Source organism: Heptranchias perlo, unplaced genomic scaffold (assembly GCF_035084215.1).
Source record: "Heptranchias perlo isolate sHepPer1 unplaced genomic scaffold, sHepPer1.hap1 HAP1_SCAFFOLD_685, whole genome shotgun sequence".
NCBI classification, from domain to species: Eukaryota; Metazoa; Chordata; class Chondrichthyes; order Hexanchiformes; family Hexanchidae; genus Heptranchias; species Heptranchias perlo.
In genome coordinates, this window is record NW_027139714.1 from 52,561 (window position 1) to 70,921 (window position 18,361).

An 18,361-nucleotide genomic window follows, 5' to 3' on the forward strand; every position below is an offset into this window, starting at 1 on the left:
GGTGGGATTGGGGAATATGGGAGAAGGTGGGTGGGATTGGGGAATATGGGAGAAGGTGGGTGGGATTGAGGGATATGGGAGAAGGTGGGTGGGATTGGGGAATATGGGAGAAGGTGGGTGGGATTGGGGAATATGGGAGAAGGGGGGTGGGATTGGGGAATATGGGAGAAGGGGGGTGGGTGGGATTGGGGAATATGGGAGAAGGTGGGTGGGATTGAGGGATATGGGAGAAGGTGGGTGGGATTGGGGAATATGGGAGAAGGTGGGTGGGTGGGATTGGGGAATATGGGAGAAGGTGGGTGGGATTGGGGAACATGGGAGAAGGTGGGTGGGATTGGGGAATATGGGAGAAGGGGGGTGGGATTGGGGAATATGGGAGAAGGCGGGTGGGATTGGGGAATATGGGAGAAGGGGGGTGGGATTGGGGAATATGGGAGAAGGGGGGTGGGTGGGATTGGGGAATATGGGAGAAGGGGGGTGGGATTGGGGAATATGGGAGAAGGGGGGTGGGTTGAGAGATATCAACGGGGCCTGGACAGGTGGGCCTGATAATCTTTTCCCTTAAGTCTTTAACTGGTTGATACCTTTACAGATTACTGAAACTCCCTTGAGTGCAGAACAGTCCAGGAGACTCCCAAGAACATGGAGGGCGCTGGCAGCTTGGGCCCAGACCTGTTCATCGAGGAGTTAATGCTCCTCATGTCCCACACTCTCACCAAGATGGAGGTCAATGAGACGTACGATGTGATCAAGGAGTTGGGAAGTGGAACCTACGGCAGTGTCCAGCTGGTGAGGCACAGATTGCGAGGTAAAGGCCCATCTCTGGGTGGCCAAGGAACGGAGAGTGGCACAGAGTCCGTCATCGACCCACAGAGACCCTCACCGACCCACAGAGACCCTCACCGAAATACAGAGACCCTCACCGACACACAGAGACCCTCACCGACACACAGAGACCCTCACCGACACACAGAGACCGTCACCGACACACAGAGACCGTCACCGACACACAGAGACCCTCACCGACCCACAGAGACCCTCACCGACCCACAGAGACCCTCACCGACACACAGAGACCCTCACCGACCCACAGAGACCCTCACCGACCCACAGAGACCGTCACCGACACACAGAGACCCTCACCGACACACAGAGACCCTCACCGACACACAGAGACCCTCACCGACCCACAGAGACCCTCACCGACCCACAGAGACCGTCGCCGACACACAGAGACCCTCACCGACCCACAGAGACCCTCACCGACCCACAGAGACCCTCACCGACCCACAGAGACCGTCACCGACACACAGAGACCCTCACCGACCCACAGAGACCCTCACCGACACACAGAGACCCTCACCGACACACAGAGACCCTCACCGACACACAGAGACCCTCACCGACACACAGAGACCCTCACCGACCCACAGAGACCCTCACCGACACACAGAGACCGTCACCGACACACAGAGACCGTCACCGACACACAGAGACCGTCACCGACACACAGAGACCCTCACCGACACACAGAGACCCTCACCGACACACAGAGACCCTCACCGACACACAGAGACCGTCACCGACCCACAGAGACCGTCACCGACACACAGAGACCCTCACCGACACACAGAGACCCTCACCGACACACAGAGACCCTCACCGACCCACAGAGACCCTCACCGACACACAGAGACCCTCACCGACCCACAGAGACCCTCACCGACCCACAGAGACCCTCACCGACACACAGAGACCGTCACCGACCCACAGAGACCCTCACCGACACACAGAGACCGTCACCGACCCACAGAGACCCTCACCGACCCACAGAGACCCTCACCGACCCACAGAGACCCTCACCGACACACAGAGACCGTCACCGACACACAGAGACCCTCACCGACACACAGAGACCGTCACCGACCCACAGAGACCCTCACCGACACACAGAGACCCTCACCGACACACAGAGACCCTCACCGACCCACAGAGACCGTCACCGACCCACAGAGACCCTCACCGACCCACAGATACCGTCACCGACACACAGAGACCGTCACCGACACACAGAGACCGTCACCGACACACAGAGACCGTCACCGACACACAGAGACCCTCACCGACCCACAGAGACCGTCACCGACCCACAGAGACCCTCACCGACACACAGAGACCCTCACCGACCCACAGAGACCCTCACCGACACACAGAGACCGTCACCGACCCGCAGAGACCCTCACCGACCCACAGAGACCCTCACCGACCCACAGAGACCGTCACCGACACACAGAGACCCTCACCGACACACAGAGACCCTCACCGACCCACAGAGACCCTCACCGACCCACAGAGACAGTCACCGACACACAGAGACCCTCACCGACCCACAGAGACCCTCACCGACCCACAGAGACCCTCACCGACACACAGAGACCGTCACCGACCCACAGAGACCCTCACCGACACACAGAGACCCTCACCGACACACAGAGACCGTCACCGACACACAGAGACCGTCACCGACACACAGAGACCGTCACCGACACACAGAGACCGTCACCGACCCACAGAGACCGTCACCGACACACAGAGACCGTCACCGACCCACAGAGACCCTCACCGACACACAGAGACCGTCACCGACACACAGAGACCCTCACCGACCCACAGAGACCGTCACCGACACACAGAGACCGTCACCGACACACAGAGACCCTCACCGACACACAGAGACCCTCACCGACACACAGAGACCCTCACCGACACACAGAGACCCTCACCGACACACAGAGACCCTCACCGACCCACAGAGACCCTCACCGACACACAGAGACCGTCACCGACACACAGAGACCCTCACCGACCCACAGAGACCCTCACCGACACACAGAGACCCTCACCTACACACCGAGACCCTCACCGACACACAGAGACCCTCACCGACCCGCAGAGACCCTCACCGACAGACAGAGACCCTCACCGACACACAGAGACCGTCACCGACCCACAGAGACCCTCACCGACACACAGAGACCCTCACCGACAGACAGAGACCCTCACCGACACACAGAGACCGTCACCGACCCACAGAGACCCTCACCGACACACAGAGACCGTCACCGACACACAGAGACTCTCACCGACACACAGAGACCGTCACCGACCCACAGAGACCCTCACCGACATGCAGAGACCCTCACCGACCCACAGAGACCGTCACCGACACACAGAGACCGTCACCGACACACAGAGACCCTCACCGACACACAGAGACCCTCACCGACACACAGAGACCCTCACCGACCCACAGAGACCCTCACCGACACACAGAGACCCTCACCGACACACAGAGACCCTCACCGACCCACAGAGACCCTCACCGACCCACAGAGACCCTCACCGACACACAGAGACCCTCACCGACACACAGAGAACCTCACCGACACACAGAGACCCTCACCGACCCGCAGAGACCCTCACCGACACACAGAGACCGTCACCGACACACAGAGACCGTCACCGACACACAGAGACCCTCACCGACCCACAGAGACTGTCACCGACACACAGAGACCCTCACCGACACACAGAGACCGTCACCGACCCACAGAGACCCTCACCGACACACAGAGACCCTCACCGACACACAGAGACCCTCACCGACACACAGAGACCCTCACCGACACACAGAGACCCTCACCGACACGCAGAGACCGTCACCGACACACAGAGACCCTCACCGACCCACAGAGACCCTCACCGACACACAGAGACCGTCACCGACCCACAGAGACCGTCACCGACCCACAGAGACCCTCACCGACACACAGAGACCGTCACCGACCCACAGAGACCCTCACCGACACGCAGAGACCCTCACCGACACACAGAGACCGTCAACGACACACAGAGACCCTCACCGACACACAGAGACCCTCACCGACACACAGAGACCCTCACCGACCCACAGAGACCGTCACCGACCCACAGAGACCGTCACCGACCCACAGAGACCGTCACCGACCCACAGAGACCGTCACCGACCCACAGAGACCCTCACCGACACACAGAGACCCTCACCGACCCACAGAGACCCTCACCGACCCACAGAGACCCTCACCGACCCACAGAGACCCTCACCGACACACAGAGACCGTCACCGACCCACAGAGACCGTCACCGACACACAGAGACCCTCACCGACCCACAGAGACCCTCACCGACACACAGAGACCCTCACCGACCCACAGAGACCGTCACCGACACACAGAGACCGTCACCGACACACAGAGACCCTCACCGACCCACAGAGACCCTCACCGACACACAGAGACCCTCACCGACCCACAGAGACCCTCACCGACACACAGAGACCCTCACCGACCCACAGAGACACTCACCGACACACAGAGACCGTCACCGACCCACAGAGACTGTCACCGACACACAGAGACCCTCACCGACACACAGAGACCCTCACCGACACACAGAGACCCTCACCGACACACAGAGACCCTCACCGACCCACAGAGACCCTCACCGACCCACAGAGACCCTCACCGACACACAGAGACCCTCACCGACCCACAGAGACCCTCACCGACACACAGAGACCCTCACCGACACACAGAGACCCTCACCGACCCACAGAGACTGTCACCGACACACAGAGACCCTCACCGACACACAGAGACCCTCACCGACACACAGAGACCCTCACCGACACACAGAGACCCTCACCGACCCACAGAGACCCTCACCGACACACAGAGACCGTCACCGACCCACAGAGACCGTCACCGACCCACAGAGACCCTCACCGACACACAGAGACCGTCACCGACCCACAGAGACCCTCACCGACACGCAGAGACCCTCACCGACACACAGAGACCGTCAACGACACACAGAGACCCTCACCGACACACAGAGACCCTCACCGACACACAGAGACCCTCACCGACACACAGAGACCCTCACCGACCCACAGAGACCGTCACCGACCCACAGAGACCGTCACCGACCCACAGAGACCGTCACCGACCCACAGAGACCCTCACCGACCCACAGAGACCCTCACCGACCCACAGAGACCCTCACCGACACACAGAGACAGTCACCGACCCACAGAGACCCTCACCGACCCACAGAGACCGTCACCGACACACAGAGACCCTCACCGACACACAGAGACCCTCACCGACACACAGAGACCCTCACCGACCCACAGAGACCCTCACCGACACACAGAGACCCTCACCGACCCACAGAGACCCTCACCGACCCACAGAGACCCTCACCGACACACAGAGACCCTCACCGACACACAGAGACCCTCACCGACCCACAGAGACCGTCACCGACACACAGAGACCGTCACCGACACACAGAGACCCTCACCGACCCACAGAGACCCTCACCGACCCACAGAGACCCTCACCGACCCACAGAGACCCTCACCGACCCACAGAGACACTCACCGACACACAGAGACCGTCACCGACCCACAGAGACCGTCACCGACACACAGAGACCCTCACCGACACACAGAGACCCTCACCGACACACAGAGACCCTCACCGACCCACAGAGACCCTCACCGACACACAGAGACCCTCACCGACCCACAGAGACCCTCACCGACCCACAGAGACCCTCACCGACACACAGAGACCCTCACCGACCCACAGAGACCCTCACCGACACGCAGAGACCGTCACCGACCCACAGAGACCCTCACCGACACGCAGAGACCGTCACCGACACGCAGAGACCCTCACCGACCCGCAGAGACCCTCACCGACCCACAGAGACCCTCACCGACACACAGAGACCGTCACTGACACACAGAGACCCTCACCGACCCACAGAGACCCTCACCGACCCACAGAGACCCTCACCGACACACAGAGACCCTCACCGACACACAGAGACCGTCACTGACACACAGAGACCCTCACCGACCCACAGAGACCCTCACCGACACACAGAGACCCTCACCGACCCACAGAGACCCTCACCGACCCACAGAGACCGTCACCGACCCACAGAGACACTCACCGACCCACAGAGACCCTCACCGACACACAGAGACCGTCACCGACCCACAGAGACCCTCACCGACACACAGAGACCCTCACCGACACACAGAGACAGTCACCGACCCACAGAGACCGTCACCGACCCACAGAGACCGTCACCGACACACAGAGACCGTCACCGACCCACAGAGACCCTCACCGACACACAGAGACCCTCACCGACACACAGAGACCGTCACCGACCCACAGAGACCCTCACCGACACACAGAGACCCTCACCGACACACAGAGACAGTCACCGACCCACAGAGACCGTCACCGACCCACAGAGACCGTCACCGACACACAGAGACCGTCACCGACCCACAGAGACCGTCACCGACCCACAGAGACCGTCACCGACCCACAGAGACCCTCACCGACACACAGAGACCGTCACCGACCCACAGAGACCGTCACCGACCCACAGAGACTGTCACCGACACACAGAGACCCTCACCGACCCACAGAGACCGTCACCGACACACAGAGACCCTCACCGACACACAGAGACCCTCACCGACACACAGAGACCCTCACCGACCCACAGAGACCGTCACCGACACACAGAGACCCTCACCGACCCACAGAGACCCTCACCGACACACAGAGACCCTCACCGACCCACAGAGACCCTCACCGACCCACAGAGACCCTCACCGACCCACAGAGACCCTCACCGACACACAGAGACCCTCACCGACACACAGAGACCCTCACCGACCCACAGAGACCCTCACCGACCTACAGAGACCCTCACCGACCTACAGAGACCCTCACCGACACACAGAGACCGTCACCGACTCACAGAGACCCTCACCGACCCACAGAGACCGTCACCGACACACAGAGACACTCACCGACACACAGAGACCGTCACCGACCCACAGAGACCGTCACCGACCCACAGAGACCTTCACCGACACACAGAGACCCTCACCGACCCACAGAGACTCTCACCGACAGACAGAGACCCTCACCGACACACAGAGACCCTCACCGACCCACAGAGACCCTCACCGACAGACAGAGACCCTCACCGACCCACAGAGACCCTCACCGACACACAGAGACCGTCACCGACCCACAGAGACCCACACCGACACACAGAGACCGTCACCGACCCACAGAGACCTTCACCGACACACAGAGACCCTCACCGACCCACAGAGACCTTCACCGACACACAGAGACCCTCACCGACACACAGAGACCCTCACCGACCCACAGAGACCCTCACCGACCCACAGAGACCGTCACCGACACACAGAGACCGTCACCGACACACAGAGACCCTCACCGACACACAGAGACCCTCACCGACCCGCAGAGACCCTCACCGACACACAGAGACCCTCACCGACCCACAGAGACCCTCACCGACCCACAGAGACCCTCACCGACCCACAGAGACCCTCACCGACCCACAGAGACCGTCACCGACACACAGAGACCCTCACCGACACGCAGAGACCCTCACCGACACGCAGAGACCCTCACCGACCCACAGAGACCGTCACCGACCCACAGAGACCCTCACCGACACGCAGAGACCCTCACCGACCCGCAGAGACCCTCACCGACCCGCAGAGACCCTCACCGACCCACAGAGACCCTCACCGACCCACAGAGACGCTCACCGACACACAGAGACCCTCACCGACACACAGAGACCCTCACCGACACACAGAGACCCTCACCGACACACAGAGACCCTCACCGACCCACAGAGACCCTCACCGACCCACATAGACCCTCACAGACACACAGAGACCCTCACCGACACACAGAGACCCTCACCGACACACAGAGACCCTCACCGACCCACAGAGACCGTCACCGACCCGCAGACACCCTCACCGACACACAGAGACCCTCACCGACACACAGAGACCGTCACCGACCCACAGAGACCGTCACCGACACATGTAGGCAGGTTCCTATCCAGAGATTTAATCTGAATTGGTGCCTGCGGCCAGCGCGGTGCCTGATGATCGCCAATTTCTGAGTAATTGCCTCTCTCCCATGGAGAAGTGAACAACCAAGAGCCTGAGAATTGCAGCGACGACGAGAGATTGGACAGGCTGGGGTTGTTTTCCTTGGAGCAGAGGAGGCTGAGGGGGGACTTGATTGCGTTGCACAAAATTATGAGGGGCCGAGATACAGCAGAAAGGTCGTGCCTGTTTCCCCTAGCGGAGAGTTCGAGAACTAGAGGACATAGATTTAAGCTGATTGGCGGAAGGATTAGAGGGGATGTGAGGAAAAACATTTTTACCCAGAGGGTGGTGGGTGCATGGAATTCGCTGGTGGTCGAGGCAGGGACCCTCAACTCTTTTAAAAAGTACCTGGACCCGCACCTAAAGTGCTGTGAGCTGCAGGGCTACGGACCGGGTGCTGGAAGGTGGGATTGGAATGGTTGTTCTTCGAGCCGGCACGGACACAATGGGCCGAATGGCCCCCCCCTCTCCTGTGCTGTATCTTCTCTGTGGTTCTCTGGTGCCCCGGGGGAGCTGGTCGGGAGTTGGGGCGGGCGGGAGGGGCCGGTCCGATCACTCCCCCCGTCCCTCTGATCCTCTTCCCCCCATCCCACCACTTGTCCCTTTCTCCCAGGCACGATGATGGCCCTCAAGCTGCTGGAGAAGAGGCGGACGAAGCTGCGGAGTTTCCTGCGGGAGTACAGCATGTCCCTCTACCTCTCCGCCCATCCCTTCATCACCGCCGTCTTTGGGATCGCCTTCGAGTCCCGGGAGCACTACGGGTTTGTCCAGGAGTACGCACCAGTGGGAGACCTGTTCGATATCATTCAACCCCAGGTACAGAGGGAGAGACGTAGGAACAAGGGCTGGACCGTTCACCCCTTCCAGCCCGTTCCGCCATTCAATGGCTGACCTGTGAACTAACTCGGCTTGGCTCCTTAATACTCCCGGCTCGCAATCTCAGAATCAAAGTGATTCATTGAGCTTGCGTCTACTGCTTCTTGTGGGGAGAGAGTTCCAAATGTCCACCCACCCTTTGCGTGTCCTGACCTTTCTCCTGAATGGCCAGGCTCTGATTTGAAGGTTACGCCCCCCCTCGTCCGAGACTCCCCCACCAGCGGGAAAAAGTCTCCCACCCTCTCAATTCCTTACAAGATCCTCACAACCTCAATCAGGTCGCCCCTGAACGCTCGATATTCCGGGGAATGCAAGCTGAGGTTATGTCAGTTCGCTCGTCATAATTTAACTCTTGAAGCCCTGGTCACCTTCTGGTGAAGCTGCACTGCACTGGGTGCAGTTGCATGGTGGTTATGTTACTGGACTAGATAATCCAGCGAGATCTTGGACTAATAATCCAGAGTTCATGAGTTCATAGTCCCATTCAATTAATTAATTAAAATTCTGGAATTAAAAAAAAGCTATCAGCGATGTTGGCCATCAAACTACCAGATTGTCATAAAAACCCATCTGCTTCACTGATATCCTTGGAAGGAAACCTGTCCTTACCCAATCTGGGTCTATATGTGACTCCAGACCCAAAGCAATGTGGTTGATTCATTAATCGCCCACTGAAATGGCCTCGCAAGCCCACTCAGGTGTCCAAGAAGATGGCTCAGCACCACCTTCTCAAGGGCACTTAGGGATGGGCAATAAATGCCGGCCTCGCCAGTGACAGCCCCATCCCATGAATGAGTAAAAAAGATCTCTTTCCAAGACTGTACACACTACTCCAGGTGTGGTCTAACTCATGGCTTCAGTAAAACTTCTCTGTAAAACAGTGGGCGACCTCACCCAGTCCCACGTTGAACTCCACCTGCCACAGTTTTGCCCACTCACTCAATCCATCAAATATCCCTTTGTAATTTTATGCTCCTGTGCCACCAATCTTTGTGTCATCGGCAAACTTGGATATAAGGCTCTCTATTGTGTTGTCTAAGTCATTGATAAATATAGTGAAGAGTCAAGGCCCCCAGCACAGATCCTTATGAGGCACCATTGGTCACTTCCGTCCAACCCGAGCACACCCCCATCATCCCTACTCTCCGTCTTGGGGCTATGAAAGGCACCAATAAAAGTTGGTTTGTTGTTTCTACTGTCACAGACAAAAAGGACCAATTGAACATTGAAATACTGAAACATTGGACATTCAGCCCCTCGAGCCTATCCCACCGTTCAATTGGATCATCAGCTCTCCTTGGTTCCTTCTGGACTCAATAGAGTGGATAGGAAGGGCCTATTTCCCTTAGCAGAGGGGGGTCAGTGACCAGGGGGGGCATAGATTTTAAAGTCATTGGTAGAAGGTTTAGAGGGGAGCTGAGGAGAAATTTTTTCACCCAGAAGGAGTCTGGAACTCACTGCCCAAGAGGGTGGTAGAGGCAGAAACCCTCAACTCATTTACAAAGTACCTGGATGCGCACCTGAAGTGCGGTAACCTACAGGGCTATACGGACCGAGAGCTGGAAAGTGGGATTAACAATGGGCCGAATGGCCTCCTTCTGTGCTGTAACTTTCGATGACTCTGCGATAACCAGGTCGATAATTTGCCTTCAATTCCATGAGCTTTCATTTGAGCTAACAGTCTCTCATGTGGAACCTTATCGAATGCCTTCTGTCCGTCCATATAAGCTACATCCGTGGACATTCCCCCGTCTACCACTTCAGTTACTTCCTCAAAAAATTCAACAAGGCTCATAGGACATGTCCTATCCTTTACAAATCCATGTTGGCTCTCTCTAATCAGCTCAAATTTTCCTAAGTGCTCAGTCACTCTGTCCTTAATTATAGGTTCCAATAACTTCCCCACAGCCGCTGTTAGACTGACATCTCAACAAATTCCTGGTTTCTCTGTCTCACCTTTCTTAAATAACGCAGTCACATCTGCAATTCTCCGATCTAAAGGGACAATTCTTGAATTGAGAGAGTTTACGGAGATTATGGTTCAGACGTCTACAATTCCCTCACCTATTCCAGCCACAAAAAACAGCTACTCCCATTAATACAGCCCCTTTACCGTAGTAAAACGTCCCAGGGAGCTTTACGGGAGCGATTATCAAACAGAATTTAACACCGAGCCACGTGAGGAGATATTGGGACAGGTGACCAAAAGCTCGGTCAAAGAGGGAGGTTTTAAGGAGCGTCTTAAAGGAGGAGAGAGAGGGGGAGAGGTTTAGGGAGGGAATTCCAGAGCTTCGGGGCCCAGGCAGCTGAAGGCACGGCCGCCAATGGTGGAGCGATTAAAATCGGGGGATGGACAAGAGGCAAGAACTGGAGGAGAGCAGAGATCGCGGAGGGTTGTAGGGGCTGGAGGGGGTTACAGAGATAGGGAGGGGGCGAGGGCCATGGAGGGATTTGAACAGGAGGATGAGAATTGGAGGGGCTGTAGGAGGTTACAGAGATAGGGAGGGGGGCGAGGGCCATGGAGGGATTTGAACAGGAGGATGAGAATTGTAGGGGCTGGAGGAGGTTACAGAGATAGGGAGGGGGGGCGAGGGCCATGGAGGGATTTGAACAGGAGGATGAGAATTGTAGGGGCTGGAGGAGGTTACAGAGATAGGGAGGGGGGGCGAGGGCCATGGAGGGATTTGAACAGGAGGATGAGGATTGTAGGGGCTGGAGGAGGTTACAGAGATAGGGAGGGGGGGTGAGGGTCATGGAGGGATTTGAACAGGAGGATGAGAATTGTAGGGGCTGGAGGAGGTTACAGAGATAGGGAGGGGGGCGAGGGCCATGGAGGGATTTGAACAGGAGGATGAGAATTGTCGGGGTCGGAGGAGGTTACAGAGATAGGGAGGGGGGCGAGGGTCATGGAGGGATTTGAACAGGAGGATGAGAATTGTAGGGGCTGGAGGAGGTTACAGAGATAGGGAGGGGGGGGCGAGGGTCATGGAGGGATTTGAACAGGAGGATGAGGATTGTAGGGGCTGGAGGAGGTTACAGAGATAGGGAGGGGGGGTGAGGGCCATGGAGGGATTTGAACAGGAGGATGAGAATTGTAGGGGCTGGAGGAGGTTACAGAGATAGGGAGGGGGGGGCGAGGGCCATGGAGGGATTTGAACAGGAGGATGAGGATTGTAGGGGCTGGAGGAGGTTACAGAGATAGGGAGGGGGGGGCGAGGGCCATGGAGGGATTTGAACAGGAGGATGAGAATTGTAGGGGCTGGAGGAGGTTACAGAGATAGGGAGGGGGGGGCGAGGGCCATGGAGGGATTTGAACAGGAGGATGAGAATTGTAGGGGCTGGAGGAGGTTACAGAGATAGGGAGGGGGGGCGAGGGCCATGGAGGGATTTGAACAGGAGGATGAGGATTGTAGGGGCTGGAGGAGGTTACAGAGATAGGGAGGGGGGGTGAGGGCCATGGAGGGATTTGAACAGGAGGATGAGAATTGTAGGGGCTGGAGGAGGTTACAGAGATAGGGAGGGGGGGCGAGGGCCATGGAGGGATTTGAACAGGAGGATGAGAATTGTAGGGGCTGGAGGAGGTTACAGAGATAGGGAGGGGGGGGCGAGGGCCATGGAGGGATTTGAACAGGAGGATGAGAATTGTAGGGGCTGGAGGAGGTTACAGAGATAGGGAGGGGGGCGAGGGCCATGGAGGGATTTGAACAGGAGGATGAGAATTGTAGGGGCTGGAGGAGGTTACAGAGATAGGGAGGGGGGGCGAGGGCCATGGAGGGATTTGAACAGGAGGATGAGAATTGTAGGGGCTGGAGGAGGTTACAGAGATAGGGAGGAGGGGGCGAGGGCCATGGAGGGATTTGAACAGGAGGATGAGAATTGTAGGGGCTGGAGGAGGTTACAGAGATAGGGAGGGGGGGCGAGGGCCATGGAGGGATTTGAACAGGAGGATGAGAATTGTAGGGGCTGGAGGAGGTTACAGAGATAGGGAGGGGGGGCGAGGGTCATGGAGGGATTTGAACAGGAGGATGAGAATTGTAGGGGCTGGAGGAGGTTACAGAGATAGGGAGGGGGGGCGAGGGCCATGGAGGGATTTGAACAGGAGGATGAGAATTGTCGAGGCTGGAGGAGGTTACAGAGATAGGGAGGGGGGGCGAGGGCCATGGAGGGATTTGAACAGGAGGATGAGAATTGTCGAGGCTGGAGGAGGTTACAGAGATAGGGAGGGGGGCGAGGGCCATGGAGGGATTTGAACAGGAGGATGAGAATTGTCGAGGCTGGAGGAGGTTACAGAGATAGGGAGGGGGGGCGAGGGCCATGGAGGGATTTGAACAGGAGGATGAGAATTGTCGGGGCTGGAGGAGGTTACAGAGATAGGGAGGGGGGGCGAGGGCCATGGAGGGATTTGAACAGGAGGATGAGAATTGTAGGGGCTGGAGGAGGTTACAGAGATAGGGAGGGGGGGCGAGGGTCATGGAGGGATTTGAACAGGAGGATGAGAATTGTCGGGGCTGGAGGAGGTTACAGAGATAGGGAGGGGGGCGAGGGCCATGGAGGGATTTGAACAGGAGGATGAGAATTGTAGGGGCTGGAGGAGGTTACAGAGATAGGGAGGGGTGGGCGAGGGCCATGGAGGGATTTGAACAGGAGGATGAGAATTGTAGGGGCTGGAGGAGGTTACAGAGATAGGGAGGGGGGCGAGGGCCATGGAGGGATTTGAACAGGAGGATGAGGATTTTAAAATCGAGGCGTTCCCAGTGTCACATTCCCTTCTTGCGCCTCTCACTATCTTTCTTTGTCTTCCTTTGCTCTTCTTTATGTCTCTCCCAGTCCCCCCGGAGCGAAACGATCTTTCGCACTTTTGTAAACTCTTTCCTTTCGTTTTCTGTCAGCTCTCATGTGACCATTGTTATCTTTCTGATAAGTAGAGCTGTTACCCCTTTGCTGGTCCTGTATTAAGAGAAATTCTTTTTTTGGACGTCTCTCGCTGTGCGTCTGTAGTTTTACCCGGGAATATTCTGGCCAGTTTGCTGTCGTCAGTTATCCCATTAAAGTTAGACTTCCCGAAACCTGGAATCTTAGTAACTGTGTTATGTTTCTGCTTTTCAAACCTCACATTGAATTCAATCGTATTATGCTCACTGTTAGATTAATGTTTCTTTACGATTGGATTGTTGACTAAGTCTGGCTCACGACTCATTACTAAATCTAGAATGGCCCGGCGTCTTTTGGTTCTAGAATAGCCCAGACTATCTATGGCGCTAGAATAGCCCAGACTATCTCTGGCTCTAGAATAGCCCAGACTATCTATGGCGCTAGAATAGCCCAGACTATCTCTGGCTCTAGAATAGCCCAGACTATCTCTGGCTCTAGAATAGCCCAGACTATCTATGGCGCTAGAATAGCCCAGACTATCTCTGGCTCTAGAATAGCCCAGACTATCTATGGCGCTAGAATAGCCCAGACTATCTCTGGCTCTAGAATAGCCCAGACTATCTCTGGCTCTAGAATAGCCCAGACTATCTATGGCGCTAGAATAGCCCAGACTATCTCTGGCTCTAGAATAGCCCAGACTATCTCTGGCTCTAGAATAGCCCAGACTATCTATGGCGCTAGAATAGCCCAGACTATCTCTGGCTCTAGAATAGCCCAGCCTCTTCTTGGTTCTAGTATGGCCCGGACTAACTTTTGTCCTGGAATGGCCTGGACGACTCTTGTTTCTAGAATGGCCCGTCTTTTTTTTGGTTCTGGACTGGCCCGGCCTCTTCTTGGTTCCAGAGTGGCCCGGACTATCTTTGGCTCCAGAATGGTCAGGCCTTCTCTTGGTGCTAGAGTAGCCCGGACTACTCTTGGTTCCAGGACGGCCCAGCCTCTGCTTGGTTCCAGAGTGGCTTGGCCTCCTCTTTGTCTTAGAGTAGCCCAGCCTTCTTTTGGTTCTAGAGTGGCCTGGACTATCTTTGGTTCTAGAATTGGCCAGGACTGATTTTTGCTTCGAATGGCCCGGACTATTTTTGGCCCTTGAATGGCCCAGACTATTTTCGGTTCTAGAATGGCCTCATTGGGTTCTAGAACAAATGGCTCCAGAAAACTACCTTGAATGCACTCAAGAAATTCACTATGGTGGCGCATATCGGGGCAATGACGCCTCGACTCAGGGTGTACGGGGTGCCCAGGCCTCTTTCCAGGGGGGAGGGGGACTTGTGTCAGTGAGCAGCCCACTCTCCAGGATATGCTGGAGGTGAGTGAGGAGATCTCCTGCAGCACAGCACCAGAGGGAAGCCTGCTCGAGTCTCCACTGCTCTTCCCTCTCGCCTCTGAGTTAGAAGGTCATGAGTTCGAGGCCCCACTCCGGAGACTTGAGCCCCATGATCCAGGCCCACACTCCCCGGTGCCAGTACTGAGGGAGTGCTGCACTGTCGGAGGGAGATGGATATACTCTAGGACTTGAGCCCCATAATCCAGGCCCACACTCCCCGGTCCCAGTACTGAGGGAGTGCTGCACTGTCGGAGGGAGATGGATATACTCTAGGACTCGAGCCCCATAATCCAGGCCCACACTCCCCGGTCCCAGTACTGAGGGAGTGCTGCACTGTCGGAGGGAGATGGATATACTCTAGGACTCGAGCCCCATAATCCAGGCCCACACTCCCCGGTCCCAGTACTGAGGGAGTGCTGCACTGTCGGAGGGAGATGGATATACTCTAGGACTCGAGCCCCATAATCCAGGCCCACACTCCCCGGTCCCAGTACTGAGGGAGTGCTGCACTGTCGGAGGTAGATGGATATACTCTAGGACTCGAGCCCCATAATCCAGGCCCACACTCCCCGGTCCCAGTACTGAGGGAGTGCTGCACTGTCGGAGGGAGATGGATATACTCTAGGACTTGAGCTCCATAATCCAGGCCCACACTCCCCGGTCCCAGTACTGAGGGAGTGCTGCACTGTCGGAGGGAGATGGATATACTCTCGGACTCGAGCCCCATAATCCAGGCCCACACTCCCCGGTGCCAGTACTGAGGGAGTGCTGCACTGTCGGAGGTAGATGGATATACTCTAGGACTTGAGCCCCATAATCCAGGCCCACACTCCCCGGTCCCAGTACTGAGGGAGTGCTGCACTGTCGGAGGGAGATGGATATACTCTAGGACTCGAGCCCCATAATCCAGGCCCACACTCCCCGGTCCCAGTACTGAGGGAGTGCTGCACTGTCGGAGGTAGATGGATATACTCTAGGACTTGAGCCCCATAATCCAGGCCCACACTCCCCGGTCCCAGTACTGAGGGAGTGCTGCACTGTTGGAGGTGCCGTCTTTCGGATGAGACGTTAAACCGAGGGCCCCGTCTGCCCTCTGAGGTGGATGTAAAAGATCCCACAGCCACTATTGGAAGAAGAGCAGGGGGGAGTTCTCCCCGGTGTCCTGGGGCCAATATTTATCCCTCAACCAACATCACTAAAAATGATGATCTGTTCATTATCATATTGCTGTTTGTGGGATCTTGCTGTGTGCAAATTGGTACCGACTTACAACAGTCAAAAGTCTTAATTGGCTGTGACGTCCTCAGGGCAAGAAAGGCGTGTTGGAAATGTAACCGTCCCTCCCTCCCTCACTCCCTTCCTACCTCCCTTCCTCGTTTCCTCCCTCTCTATCTCGTTTCATCCCTCCCTTCCTCCTTCCCTTCCTCATTTCCTCCCTCCCTTCCTCATTTCCTCACTCCCTTCCTCGTTCCATTCTTCTCTTCCTCGTTTCCTCCCTCACTCGTTTCCTCCCTCCCTTGTTTTCTCCCTCCCTTCCTCGTTTCCTCCCTGCCTTCCTCATATCCTCCTTCCCTTCCTCATTTCCTCCCTGCCTTCCTCATATCCTCCTTCCCTTCCTCATTTCCTCCCTCCCTCCCTTGTTTCCTCACTCCCTTCCACGTTTCCTCCCTCTCTTCCTCCCTCACTTCCTCCCTCTCTTCCTTCCTCTCTTCCTCCCTCTCTTCCTCCCTCTCTTCCTCCCTCTCTTCCTCCTTCACTTCCTCCCTCTCTTCCTCCCTCTCTTCCTTCCTCTCTTCCTCCCTCTCTTCCTCCCTCTCTTCCTCCCTCACTTCCTCCCTCTCTTCCTCACTCTCTTCCTCCCTCTCTTCCTCCCTCTCCTCCTTCCTTTCTTCCTCCCTCTCTTCCTCCCTCTCTTCCTCCCTCTCCTCCTTCCTTTCTTCCTCCCTCTCTTCTCCCTCTCTTCCTCCCTCACTTCCTTCCTCTCTTCCTTCCTCTCTTCCTCCCTCTCTTCCTCCCTCTCTTCCTCCCTCTCCTCCTCCCTCTCTTCCTCCCTCTCCTCCTTCCTCTCTTCCTCCCTCTCCTCCTTCCTCTCTTCCTCCCTCTCCTCCTTCCTCTCTTCCTCCCTCACTTCCTCCCTCTCTTCCTCCCTCTCTTCCTCCCTCTCTTCCTCCCTCTCTTCCTCCCTCTCTTCCTCCCTCTCTTCCTTCCTCTCTCCTTCCTCTCTTCCTCCCTCACTTCCTTCCTCTCTTCCTCCCTCTCTTCCTCCCTCTCTTCCTCCCTCTCTTCCTCCCTCTCTTCCTCCCTCACTTCCTCCCTCTCTTCCTCCCTCTCTTCCTCCCTCACTTCCTCCCTCTCTTCCTCCCTCTCTTCCTCCCTCTCTTCCTCCCTCTCTTCCTCCCTCTCTTCCTTCCTCTCCTCCTTCCTCACTTCCTTCCTCTCTTCCTCCCTCTCTTCCTCCCTCTCTTCCTCCCTCTCTTCCTCCCTCTCTTCCTTCCTCTCCTCCTTCCTCACTTCCTCCCTCACTTCCTTCCTCTCTTCCTCCCTCTCCTCCTCCCTCTCTTCCTTCCTCACTTCCTTCCTCTCTTCCTCCCTCTCTTCCTCCCTCTCTTCCTTCCTCTCTCCTTCCTCTCTTCCTCCCTCACTTCCTTCCTCTCTTCCTCCCTCTCTTCCTCCCTCTCTTCCTCCCTCACTTCCTCCCTCTCTTCCTCCCTCTCTTCCTCCCTCACTTCCTCCCTCTCTTCCTCCCTCTCTTCCTCCCTCTCTTCCTCCCTCTCTTCCTCCCTCTCTTCCTTCCTCTCTTCCTCCCTCTCCTCCTCCCTCTCTTCCTTCCTCTCTCCTTCCTCTCTTCCTCCCTCACTTCCTTCCTCTCTTCCTCCCTCTCTTCCTCCTCACTTCCTCCCTCTCTTCCTCCCTCTCTTCCTCCCTCACTTCCTCCCTCTCTTCCTCCTCTCTTCCTTCCTCTCTCCTTCCTCTCTTCCTCCCTCACTTCCTTCCTCTCTTCCTCCCTCTCTTCCTCCCTCTCTTCCTCCCTCACTTCCTCCCTCTCTTCCTCCCTCTCTTCCTCCCTCACTTCCTCCCTCTCTTCCTCCCTCACTTCCTCCTCTCTTCCTCCCTCTCTTCCTTCCTCTCTTCCTTCCTCACTTCCTTCCTCA

At 56.9% G+C, this 18,361-nt stretch overlaps 1 protein-coding gene across 1 annotated transcript in view; it reads left to right on the top strand.

Moving 5' to 3' along the window:
* The first annotated feature begins 594 nt into the window (after nucleotides 1-594).
* LOC137318251 (serine/threonine-protein kinase SBK1-like) overlaps nucleotides 595-18,361 on the top strand; it is a 25,607-nt gene continuing 7,840 nt past the window's right edge. Inside the window, exons 1-2 of the mRNA XM_067981181.1 lie at nucleotides 595-808; nucleotides 8,694-8,896. Of these exons, the coding sequence (XP_067837282.1) occupies nucleotides 643-808; nucleotides 8,694-8,896 (369 nt within the window). The 5' untranslated portion in view covers nucleotides 595-642. The remainder of the gene's footprint in view (nucleotides 809-8,693; nucleotides 8,897-18,361) is intronic.